We start from the raw sequence: 12,632 nt of genomic DNA on the forward strand, positions 1-12,632 counted from the left end.
GTCCTGCGCCAACTTTCTCAGTTCTGCTACATAATCACCCACACTTTGCATATTACTCTGGTTTATTTAAAATCTGTACATATTTATGATTTTTTTATGACGTAATTTTTGAACTGGTTCACCCAAGAAGCCTCCTGGGAAGTATCAAGGACAATTGGAGCAACAGTGTGGGGTGTAGATCAACACAGACAGCCACTCTCCCAATTAGCTGTAGTAGTACGATGTAGGCACAGTCTGGACTTAAGACATAATGTGGATGATATCACGAAGAGAGAGGACAGGGTGTGAGTATGAGATCCTTCTTACTCACACCCTCTCAGCGATGTAGATGTACTAACACCTCCTTTACAGCCTCTGCCAGCTCCTATACTGTCATTCATACATACAGTTTGTGTAAATGATCAGCAGGTACATATCATGTCTGTGTGCTACTTGGCACCTTTATTTATTCTGGTGTCCTTCTTCTCCTTAGAATGGCGGTGGATATCTACGACTCTCAGTACCTGCTCATCCTGGCCCCTTCCCTGGTCATCGCCCTCATGTTCCTCTTCTTCTGGCTCTTCATGAAGGAGACCTCGTACGATGAGGTGCTGGCCCGACAGAAACGGGACCTCAAGCTGCCGCCATCCAAGCCAGACACCCGGAAGAGAAATGACAAGAAGAAGAGCAAGAAGAAGGAGAGCGCCAGTGGAGGAGGCGGCGGAGGTGGTGGAGGTGGAGGAGAATCAGAGGAGGATGTTCGGGATTTCGACATGGCCGACGGTGCCAACAGCTCTACTCTGGAGCTTGAGGAAGAACCTGCACCCACAGCTACACCAGAGCCAGATCCACCAACACCCACTCCCTATGTGCCAGTTTCAGTGTCTCCAGAAGCCCCTGTCAGTCTGAGGGAGAGGAAGAAGAAGGAGAAAAAGGCTGCCAAAGCTGCAGCAGCAGCTGCTGCAGCTGCCGCCGCTGCAGCTTCCTCCTCCGAGGAGCCTGAAGTCAACGGCTCAAAGCCGATCATTCGGAAGGTGGAGCAACCTGTGGCTGCAAGCAAACAGGCCAGCCCTCCTTCTCCCAAGCCAGAGGCCCAGGTTCAGGTCGCTCAGGCTCCTGTTCAGGCTCAGACACCTCCTCAGAGCTCTGGGAAGAAGAAAGAGAAGAAGAAACAGAAAGCAGAACCTGGTGAGTAGCAAGAAGTACAATTACAAGTGGGAACATCACCAATAGAATTTTGAGAAATATCAAAAGATTAAACAAAGTTAGAAGAAGGAATGATTGAAGGATATGAGGTTAAAGAACCAGGCATCCTCAATAAGTGTAACCATAATTGAATTTCCCCCATCATTACTCTCAAGGTAGACTGGCTGAGATTGATGGCATCTTTTCCCTTTTCTTTACCTTTCAAGTGGATGACCAGCAGACAGAGATTAAAGCAGAGCAGGCTCCAGCTCCAGCAAAGAAGGAGGCTCCCATCCTAGCTGAAACCAAAGTTCTGGACGGTGCAACACCAAGTGCTCCCAGTGGCAAAAAGAAGAACTCTGCCAAGAAGCAGAAGACTGAGCCTGGTAATGATTACAGAAGGCTCACAGTTTCTCCAAAATATCGGGATATGTGCTTCAACTCTTGCCTTAACACTTCACCCTGCATTTAACTTTTTTTCCTCTCACCTCTAGTCGATGATGCTCATGTTCTGGCTGACTCAGCAGCTTCTGCAAACCACCAGGCAACCCATAATGATGACGTACCAGCCAAAGGAAGTGGCAAGAAACAGAAGAATGAAACCGACAAAGGTTTGAGGAAAAAAGAAATTTGATCTGTACTTTTTAGTTGCTGCTAATTATTCTCAGGCTAAATATCATTCCTCTATGTGGAACATTTTGTGACAGAGAACACAGAGGTGAAGCTGAAAGAGCTGCTGTCAGGTCTGTCCAGCCTGGCTCTGTCTGAAGCCGAGGCCATCAGTGTGATGGCTCTGCTCCGCGAGAAGAGCCCTACTGCCTTGGAGGCCTGGCAAAAAGTGAGGCATAAATAAGTCAAAGATTTTAGTTTAGTTTTGTAACACGAATTTGCATTTACCAGAAGAGCTTGTATTTGTAGTTGGACTTGCTTTGCAAGCATTTTTTTAGATGTTGCATGTCTTAACCACCAGACTGCAGCTAGACCTGACCCCGCTGCTCAGGAACGAGAGAGACTCCTTACAACTCTGCAGGAGGAGGCCTCTATAGCCAAGGACAAAGTGAAACAGCTCAGTCAGGTCAGGATTCACATGTTCTGTTGAAATATTTACACACTTATCCAAAATAATCCTAAATAATGCAAGAATAATTCCATTAGTTTCAGTAAGGTGCCTCATATTCCCTATTGCTTCTTTGCTTTAGGAGCTTCAGGTGGAGAAGCAGAAGACAGGTCGTGTGGAGGCCATGATGAGAGAACAACGTGCAGCCATGGAGAAAGAACTTGGGGGAATGCAGGCCAAAGCTCAGGGCAGCTACCAGGAGCTGCAGACCATGCAAATGAAGGTGAGGTCTCTGAAGATGGAGATGAGTACACTTGTTGCCAACCCTTGTTTCTTTTCCTTTGTAGAGGAACAGAGATTGTATTTTAAATGTACAACAATAAGTATGGAACATGTAGACAACTTTAAATAATATCTTTAATAATATCCAAAATTATGAGGCATTCTTTTTAAGATTTCATTATCTTTCGAGACTGACGTCGTATATAACAAGACGAAACAAGTTATTCAAAGTTGAATAACTTATTAACCATAAATTGTAGACACTTTTTTTTAACTCTGAAAGCCCTCTGTTGTGACGTTCTAGTGATGCTACCCATGCCTTCGGAGACCTTACCGAAGGTTTTCTAGCCAGCCTGGAACTTGAGTGACTTTCCAGGGTCTTTTAAGATTAAATCCAAATGAGTAACTCTGATATTGAAAGTCTTTTTATCCATTTTATAATCCTTGTTCCTGCAGTTAGCAGCTAATGCCCTCTACCATATTGTTATTTTGTATCCCAGAATGCATTGTGACTGGGCTGTGACAACCAATGGCAGGCTGTTCTGTCATCACATCATGCTTTGCTGAACAGCGCATGTGCAGACATTTAGAAACTGTAGAAGAGAGCCTGAATGACTCATAATCGAAAGAAAGAGAGACAGAGAGGCTGTGATGTGTCTCTCTGTCTCTTGTGACAATGTGAATATTTTGAAGACTTTTTGTCACAGAATGTTTTTTTTTTTCTGTTTTTAGTCCCAAAGAGGTGGAAGAACAAGTTTGTGCAAAAAAACTCAGTCATACCTTTGAGTTTTAATTTTTTTTAAGTTTTATCTCTTGTCTTCATAGTCCCATAACTTTTTTCAAATTCAAATGACATTGCTGCAGCATACCTATTCTTAAAGTTTCGGTTTGCCATAAAAATGATGTTTAGAGCTTGACTGTGCACCACGGGTTGATGTTTTATACATTTTTTAAGATAAAAAGGCCAGGTGAGATAAAACGGTTGAAAAAATAGCGGAGGGCTCAGAGGGTTAAGTCTGAATACTTAATGTGTGATATTCTTAACCTTAGTTTCAGCAGGTGAGAGAACAGCTGGAGAGCCAGATCACTCGTCTGCAGCAGGAGAACGGCATCCTGAGGGACGCAGTCAGCTCTGCCACCAACCAGATGGAGAGCAAGTCAGTGTTTTATTAAACTTGATAGTACACGACATGACCCCTCTGGTCATGCTTGCTAGAATTTCTTACATGTCTCGTCTGCTCAGCATTGACTCCCAAATTATCCAGTTTACATCAGAATTTCATATCATGCATACATTTTAGCTCCAATGTTACATCTCGATATTCTCCATGTCTTTCTAATTTAAAGGCAAAACTCATCTACATGCACAGTCGCACAATAAAAATGCACGATACATGCTGTTTCTAGATTGATGCATCAACAATTACCCACAACAATGCCTCATATCACTCATTGCTGCATGTGTCTGTGCTCGTGTTGTCCGATAGGAATTCAGCCGAGCTGAACAAGCTGCGTTCCGAGTACGCCGCTCTGATGAAAGAGCTGGCAGAAAACAACGGCAAGCTGCAGCAGGAGGAGCACCAGAGGAAGTCACTGGAGGTCAGCTACAAGCAGAACGTGTCCCAGCTGGAGGTACAGTCATCCAGATGCACAGTGTGTTTATTTAGCCTGCGCTTCAGTTTCTCCAACATCATCCGAGACAAAAAAAAATTAACCGAGCTGCAGAAAAAGGAGAGAAAATCTTCTCCGAGTGCCCTACAGCTCCAAATAGGGTCAGCGGGTGTGGTAGCTTTATCAGGGAAATGGGCGGGGAGGGGGGTTGTAGCTGAGGTCCTGGGGTGTGGGAAAGAGAACCTGTATTGGGAGGAGTGTGTTGGCTTTAGAGGCAGGAATGTTTGAGGCTTTGTGCTGTGTATAAACAACACTTTCCTGCGAGACACTCGGATCAGCCTTTCCTGTCTTTTTCATTGACCACCAGCAAAGATGAAGCATTAGAAGGTGCTTGCTCAACAAAGCTTAATGCCCCAGAGTCGAGACTTTCACGACAGACTTTTTTTCTTTAACGAGAGCTTTTTATTTGCTGATGCCAGTATCGTAAATGCCTCGAAAAAAATATAGAACAGGGTACGGAAAGGTACACCAGTCAATGCTAACACCATGATTGATTTGCACCCTTAAAAGGGCAGCAATAAAATCTACAGGTTCATCTCAAAAAGTTTGAATATTTTGAAGAATTTTGTTTTTTCCTTTGATTTAATTAAATAAGTAAAACTGTCATATGTTCTAGATTCATTTCATACAAAGGGAAATATTTCAAGACCTTTTTTTGTTTAATCTTGGTTACGGCTTGCAGCTCACAAAAATCTAACAATATTAGAATATCACAAAACATCAGTCCAAAAAAGGATTTATAAAACAGAAATGTTAACCTTCGGGAAAATTGTGCTCTTTTATGCACTCACTACTTGATTGGAGCTCTTTTTGCACAAATTACTGCATCTATGTGACATGGCATAGAGCCAATCAGTCTGTGGTCCTGCTGGGGTGTTATGAAGCCCAGGTTGTACTGATAGCAGCTTTCAGCTTGTCTTTGTTGAGTCTGGTGTCTCTCATCTTCCTCTTGACATTTACCCAAAGATTCTCTACAAGGTTCAGGTCAGACCAGTTGGCTGGCCAATCAAACACAGTAACACCATGGTCAGCAAACCAGTTTCTGGTATTTTTGGCATCACTGGGGGACGGTGCCAAGTCCTGCTGGGAAAAGAAATCAGTATTTCCACAAAACTTCTCAGCAGATGGAAGCATGAAGTGCTCTAAAATCTTCTGGTAGATGGCTGACAGTGATGACTCTATGATATCGTAATTTTTTTTAGATGCACCTGTATGCACAGAGTCAGGAATCACAATGATGATATTTAATCTGTGGATAATAACTAGCATGTATCATTCTTGGTACATTTATTACCTTCTTTGATTGCAATTTTATTGGACGGTTTCTCTGTTTTTCAACTAAATGGGAATACATCGTATTGGATTTTTGCTCATATCCAATATGCTGATATTTCCAAATACATTTAGCCGATATTGATATCCATACCAAAACCGATACTGATATACTGAAAATACAAATGTCTTTCAGGCCTAAAACTTTATCCCTTTAAAGGCATTTTAAAGCTTAACAATGAACAAAAAAAGAAATGTCAGTCCTGAGAGCACACTTTAAAGTCAAACTAGAATTTCCACAGATTTATTTTTATATACCGCTAAAATGTACAACATCAGCCGATATTTAAGGGAGATTTATCGCTAAATATTCATATTGATTGATAATGCCAAAATATCTGGAAAATTGGTTCCAAAACATTTTTTGTCTTTTCTGTTGTTTTTCAGGTATTTTAGACATTTTACTCATTTGTCATTTAACTCATGACTACCCAGATCTGTTACTGAAATGTTATGGTGTCTAGCATGTAGAAATGTAGAAAGTTCCCTGCATGCCCATCAGCCTCAATCCTATAGTAATGACACTGAGAGTGAGAGGAAGATGGATGTATGACATTTGTTATCTCTCCCTATGAAGTGTGGCTCCAATGCTTCAAAGCGTAGGATCTTGACGCCCACTCAAGCCACCCCTGATAACATTTCGTAGGCTCTTGTTTTCTTGTATCGTGTGTGGGTGAAAAGCGTTCACCAAATTGGCTCCATCTCTCCATCCTCAGGCCCAACTGCAGGAGGCGAAGCGGCGCTGGGAAGATCTGCAGAATTTTTGCCACGGCGTCAACGCTGAGAGAGAGAAACTCCAGACCTCAAAGCAAGGTGATGAAATATGATGTCACAAAACCGAGTTAGTCCTTTAACTTGTCTTTTTTATATCAAAGTGTATAGGAGTGTTACAATCTGAATGTGTGTGTGCAGAGCTTCACAGCCAGCTGCTGGCGGCAGAAACTGAGATTAACAGCAAGAACAAGGAGATCCAGACCCTGCACAGCAGCCTGGCTGAAGCCATGGTGGCCAAGGAGCGGCTGGAGGAGAGAGCGATGGAGCTGATGGAGATGTCGCAGCACAGCATGCCGGATGACTCACTGCAGGCACGGGTCCAGGTGAGACATTAAAAAACACACAAAATCAGTGCTACAAACCACATCTTTTTATTCACTGACTCTATCACATCAAATTACATGGAATTTCAACACACTGCAGCACAGAAATGGTCAGAAAAGATTCATTTTGGTGCTCTGACATGAATGATATTAAATTTAAGCTAATACAGGCGGTGTTTTTCAGGAACTAATGAATGAAAACAAATCTCTTCAAGTCCAGAATGAAAGCCTGCAGGCCCAGATCTCTTCACAGGTACATTTTACCCTGTTTACTCATATGAAGTGAAATAAAACATATCCAGTTACATATGAAGGTCAATAGCCTTTCTTTTCTCCTCTTGTAGGCCACCCATGTCTCCCACATTGAGGAGCTACAGAAGCTGTAAGAAACCCCTTTCATTTATTACCTTTTTTAACACACAATGATTGCTCCTCTAGTGATTACCTGATTGTCTAACCCTCTATTTTCCATTAATTTGTTAGATTGGCTGAAAAAGAGCTGCAGAGAAAGAGTCTGGAGGATTCCCTGAATGCTGAGAGGAGCAGCGGGGCCAGTAGAGAAACTAACATGCAGGTATGGTCACATGAGAGCTTCATCTCCAGCGTCTTATATCAACACTGCTGTGGGATCATTAGTCTGCAGGAATTTGGAAAGCTTTTTCTAGGCCCTTCATTGTGTCCAGAGGGCTGAAACTGTTCACAGTTGCAGATATTTCAGTTTAAAAACCAGTGAGCGCTTTCTTTGTATTTGCTTGTCTTAGAACATTTTTATCCTCTTTTATCTGCAGGCCTTGCACAATGAGAACATGTCGCTGAAGGCAGAGGTTCAGAATCTGCAGGCACAGATTTCCGATCAGGTATCTTTTTACTCTTCTTCCTCATTTCCAAACCTCTGCACGTCTTTTTTTCTTTCTCACACACCCTCTCTTGCCTTTTTTCTTGTCTCTCCCCTCACAGGCTGCCTCTCAGTTGGCATTGGACCAGTTCCAGAAGAGGTGTGTTCACATGAAAAACTGGAACATACTTTAATAACGTCAGCTGGTTTGGCTTGTTTCTCTGTCAATGGAAATAATAAGCCATAGTGATTAACTGACTGAATGCCCTTTTCAGTGTCCGAGAGAAGGAGGAGAACATGAAAACGGTGGAGGACCTCCTGGAGAAGGGGCTCATCGAGGTGGCCAACAAGGAGGAAGAACTCAAGGTGTTTGATTTCTCCTTTGCAAAAAATAGTGCTGGAAGAAAGCCCACATTAGACTGTGAAAGCGTGCTTTAAATGGTTTTGTATGCAAGTGCTTGACTTTTGATAACAATCTCAGTGGACAAAAATAATCAAGATAATATTTTTTTCTGACACAGGTTGTAAGAGAGGAAAATGAGGCACTTAAACAAGAAATTGAGGCCATTAAGAGACAGACAGCAGAACAGGTAAAATCTATTATTGTAATTAAAAGTAGTGGCTGTGTTTCTTTGGAAATTATTCTTGTTTATTGGATTTTTTTTCTTCTTATCACAGGCATCATCAGAATCAGTAGTTGAAGAACTCCAGAACAAGTAAGTATAGGTGATCTCACATTTGAGAGTAAATTGTAGGTTAACAGAAATCTAAACCTTGGATGGAAATGGCTGCTGATCATTGATTTTCAACAAAAAAGTGCAAATATTTAGAGAGAGTCCATTTTCAGTGAGGCTGCTGAAAATACTCTTTTTGCTAACGTATACACACTCCTGATCTCTAAATCCCCTCGATTATACTATTGTAGTTTGCAGTGAGTCTCTGTGGTAGTTTCACAATATCACAATATATTCTGCTTTTTGAAACTCGATCAGTTTTCTCCAGCGTTGATCAGCCTTTTTACAGGTATATACCAAGATTTTAACCTTGAAAGATGATGGTTTGGCCAGATTTTGTGCCTGTCATCAGGCAGATCCATCTTGCAAAGCTCCTTTCTGAAACGTTTGTGCTTGGTCTGAAATCTTACTAGACCAATCAGCACTGTTTGTGGAGAACGAGGCGGTTTAGTTGTGCTGCAAGCCAGTAAACAATGGCTGCTGCCAGTGAAGCAAATACCTCTGATGAACTCAGATTTTTTCGGAGCAGCCTTTCAAACTAAAAGACGAGTCAAGAACCTCACTAAAAGCTGGCTCCACTAATTAGTAAATGACAGCGCCAGCCTGCCATGCTCACATTATGTAGTTAGCTCAATGAAGCTGCACAGACCCACTACGTCATTATGCTATACTGCTGTGATTGGCCCATTATGAATGTGACAATCACCCTCAGAATCTTTTAGAAGGCTCTGCTCTTCCAAACACTTTATATGAGCTGTTGCTCAGATGATGTGAAAAAAATGAAACAGGAATCCGGTCCAGACACAATCTGTGGGCCCTTGGGAATTTCACAACATGAATCTACCCAAGATTCTGAATAACTTTATCCCAGAAGGTTAAACAGAAAGCCAGAAAATATGTGAGTGATTGGCTTTTACTTGACCACGAGCTAAACTCAAAAAACATCCTCTCTCCTGAACACGTCACAGACTCGTTTGAGGAGGGAGCAGTGGTCGTAGCTTGTAAAAATGCCATCACTAAATGAAGCAAACACTTTTCAGCTGCACCATATAAAGCTGTCATCAGCTCAGATCATGTTAAAACTATATGATAAAGAACATGTGGTCTTATGCGCTCAGTTGCTACATGAGGGATTTCTGGCGAGCCCAGGGCTTTGAGAGACTTGTGTACAGTGTCTTTGGGACACATCAGTTTTTCACTCACTACTTTTAATTATTTAAAGCCTTTAATATGTTCTAATAAACTGTAACTCATTGTTGCCTAAATACATTGTAACAAGCACAGATCACTCACTACAAAGCCTGCTTCGTTCCACGCAATGTCATCGCAGCACAGCTTAGGGCGTACTCACACTAGGCCATCCTTACCGTGCCTGAGCCCGTTTCAGCCTAATGTCCGGTACGTTTGGCCAGTGAGAGTGCAATTGTTCCGTGCTTCGGCGCTGCACACTTCACGGCCCCTACACGGATGGACAAGGTGGGCCTAGGCACAGCACGGATGCAAATGAAGGTGCACAAGCGTGGGAATGTGACGTAGCGTGAAGTAACAACAAAAGGACCCGCCCCAGAGCAGAGGTAGCAGCTGCTCACTAGAGACAGCAGGATTTTTCAAGAGAGAGAGAGAGAAATATACATATTTTGTCTCATTGTATTTCAACAAGTTACAAAGATTTTATAAGAGCTGAAGAATTTAACTTTGCGCAGTTCTACCATCTCATTCTGATGGATCACAGTCCAGTCCACATTTCTGACCAGTTTCTAGCAATGTCAGGCTTTAACCACTGTGAGAGGTTTTTGTTTTTTTTTTGGGTTTGTGAAATAAAACTTCTTCCCTTGATTGAGCCACAAACAGAAGCTCACAGGACAACACACACCTTTCATCCTCCGTGTGTAAAGGAGAGTGCCAATTACGTGGACAAGTGTGTGTCGGGGTTAATCACATAGCTGATTTCCTCTCTTATTATAAAATTATAATGCCAAACTATCGTCCACTGAATTAACTTACCTCACTTCCAGCTCTCATCAGATGGTTAAAATTGCTTGTGTCACCGTTAAGAAATCTTTTAACTGAACATTTAATCCTGCTCTGGACACAGGCTATCCTGTGACATGAGTTTGTTTGGTGAAGCACTGAACGGCATCCAAACGCAGGGAGATGCACAGTTCATGATGCGTAAAATAATTTCAGGGGGGCTCAGATAGTACATGGACACGCAGAGGAATGACTGTAGGGGCTCATACGAGTTAGAAAAGTCAGGGTTTTATTCATCAGAAGTGCTTGGAACTCTGATCAGGCTCAAAATGATATGCTGTGAGCGATAATTCTCCGCTATGAACTTCTCTCTCTCTCTCTCTCTCTCTCTCATACTGAGTCATCAACACGTATAAATTCATAATGATGGATGCTTTGCGCCTAACTTTTATTTCACGTACACTAGTTAATCAGTGGCAGCGGTTTTGCCAGCCTGCTCGGATGAAGAGCAGCTGAAGTCATAATTACATGTTATGTAACTGAAGACTGCTACTTAGTCTACTGTTAACATATTGAAACTAATCTCCAAGCACACCCCTCATGGTGACTTTTAACACCTGATTTCCGTTTGTGATAGGGGCTCTGTCTTCTTAAGTGTCCTTTTGTGGCAGATATCATCAGATAAATGAATTTGTGTTACCTCAGCAGTTCTGAAGGCTTGTTTCTCTTTCTTTAAAGGATCCAAGAAAGGGATGAGAAGCTAAAATCAATGGAGGAGAGTCTACAGACAGCACAGGACAGAGAGAAGACAGCAGAGGTGCACGATTCTTATTGTATCACATATTAAACGGCCTCCCTTCTGTTCTACATGTATTGGCCTAGTTTGAGGTCTCTCGTCTGAAGCTGTTTGTGTCTCACAGGCTCTGGAGCAGCAGTTGGCTGCCCTGCAGGCAGAGATGGAGCAGCTGAGACAGAAGGAGACGCCAGAAGAGCAGAGCAGTGCTGGTACCCAGCTCCAAGAACTCCAGTCTCAGTAAGTCCATCTCCCCCACCACGAGAAAACACAGGTTCTTCAGCACAGCCTTAACAGATCAGATTAATAATGTGAAACCCTGGCATGCAGGTTGGCAGCAAAAGATCAGGAGCTCCAGAAGCTGCAGGCTGAGTTGGAGGCCAGGACGATGGAGCTGAGTGAGAAGGTGGAGCAGGTACAACAACAGGTTAGAAACTCCCTCAAGAAATGCACACAGCAAAGTCAAAATGCAATTTAGGGCTGTAGAGAAAAATGATTTTAAGAAATATACTTCCCTATTTTTATAAGGTTAAATGTGCTTTGTTTATCTAACTCTGAAATAAGTTAGAGAATAGTCCTGAATCATAATTTTTTCCTCCCGCAAGTTCTCTTTACTACACACTTATCTGGACATCTAATACAAGCTGCAACTTTCAGTAATGAAACCGAGGCCATTGAGGAACTGCAAAATCCTGCAGTTCTTTGAGTGTCCATCTGAGGCTGACAACAAAAGCCCTGAAAGTCACATTTACTCAAAAAAGCCAATATTAACATCTGAAGCAAACAGCCTGGTTCTTAACACTCATTTGGTCTGAATAGCTCATGTTGTGATGGGAACAAACTATAAGAAGGGATTTAATGAAATTATCTTTTTTGATTAAATGAAGGGTAAGAGTTAGTCATAATAAGAGGCGTAACTAGTGTGTTTGAATGGTGGACTTTGAGGTGTGTTCCCAGCAAGGGTGTGAGTGTTTAGTGCTGCCCCATTGTGCTTGAAGGCTCTACTTTGGACTGAAAAGGCCAACACAAAAGAGATGCTTTTGTCCTTGACCTTTACCTTAACCTTGAGCTTGACTCTGCCCCTTAGAGCCCTACATGGCTAAAACCCATGCACATTCATGTATACAAAGATATGGTAATAAAAGACATACAAATACATCTTGGTATTTAATTTTGCAACTTGTTTCCAGGCAGTGTAATAGTGTCCTAATAGTGTCAGGTGGGCAGGGCTCATGCACTGCCCATCTGACACCATCAAAGTTTGTTAGGGCTTAGTGCTTAGGCTTTAGGCTGGATATTAGGATTTAGCCTAGGTGAACTGTGAGTTCGAGACAGCATTTCCAATATGGTGACCACCACCAGTAGGCTTTATATAAATTTTATTTTTCACCAAGCACACATCAAATCAAGTTTTAAGGTTGGTGTTTTTGTTCTTGGATGAGGACTCAGAGCTGATAGTTGTATAAATGGTTTTCAAACTTTGATCACACCTCCATTAATATCAGGGTAATAAAGACTATTTTTTTGTTTTTGCTCTTGGTCAAATCATATTTTTTTCCTCTCTTCAAACAGCAGACCCACACAGCAGTACCGAGCCAGGAGCTGCTTACAGCGTGAGTAACATGACATTTAAACACAACCTACTTATTCTCCACATGTGTACTTTTTTAACCACATAATGACGACATTTTAACTG

The 12,632-nt window shown here is 42.2% G+C and overlaps 1 protein-coding gene across 5 annotated transcripts in view; it reads left to right on the forward strand.

Annotated features, from left to right (window-relative positions):
• ktn1 (kinectin 1) overlaps positions 1-12,632 on the forward strand; it is a 33,095-nt gene that overhangs the window by 6,826 nt on the left and 13,637 nt on the right. For 3 of the 5 annotated variants that reach the window (XM_041812395.1, XM_041812399.1, XM_041812400.1), the window contains exons 2-23: positions 473-1,167; positions 1,392-1,550; positions 1,659-1,775; positions 1,872-2,002; positions 2,135-2,239; positions 2,364-2,504; positions 3,554-3,660; positions 3,991-4,135; positions 6,223-6,319; positions 6,419-6,603; positions 6,788-6,856; positions 6,948-6,985; positions 7,087-7,177; positions 7,392-7,460; positions 7,561-7,598; positions 7,714-7,804; positions 7,960-8,028; positions 8,117-8,154; positions 10,882-10,960; positions 11,064-11,176; positions 11,267-11,363; positions 12,509-12,549. In XM_041812395.1, the coding sequence (XP_041668329.1) occupies positions 474-1,167; positions 1,392-1,550; positions 1,659-1,775; positions 1,872-2,002; positions 2,135-2,239; positions 2,364-2,504; positions 3,554-3,660; positions 3,991-4,135; positions 6,223-6,319; positions 6,419-6,603; positions 6,788-6,856; positions 6,948-6,985; positions 7,087-7,177; positions 7,392-7,460; positions 7,561-7,598; positions 7,714-7,804; positions 7,960-8,028; positions 8,117-8,154; positions 10,882-10,960; positions 11,064-11,176; positions 11,267-11,363; positions 12,509-12,549 (2,714 nt within the window). In that variant the 5' untranslated portion in view covers position 473. The remainder of the gene's footprint in view (positions 1-472; positions 1,168-1,391; positions 1,551-1,658; positions 1,776-1,871; positions 2,003-2,134; positions 2,240-2,363; positions 2,505-3,553; positions 3,661-3,990; positions 4,136-6,222; positions 6,320-6,418; positions 6,604-6,787; positions 6,857-6,947; positions 6,986-7,086; positions 7,178-7,391; positions 7,461-7,560; positions 7,599-7,713; positions 7,805-7,959; positions 8,029-8,116; positions 8,155-10,881; positions 10,961-11,063; positions 11,177-11,266; positions 11,364-12,508; positions 12,550-12,632) is intronic. The other 2 variants (XM_041812396.1, XM_041812398.1) reach the window with 2 other exon arrangements.

Source organism: Cheilinus undulatus, linkage group 18 (genome assembly GCF_018320785.1).
Source record: "Cheilinus undulatus linkage group 18, ASM1832078v1, whole genome shotgun sequence".
Taxonomy (NCBI): domain Eukaryota; kingdom Metazoa; phylum Chordata; class Actinopteri; order Labriformes; family Labridae; genus Cheilinus; species Cheilinus undulatus.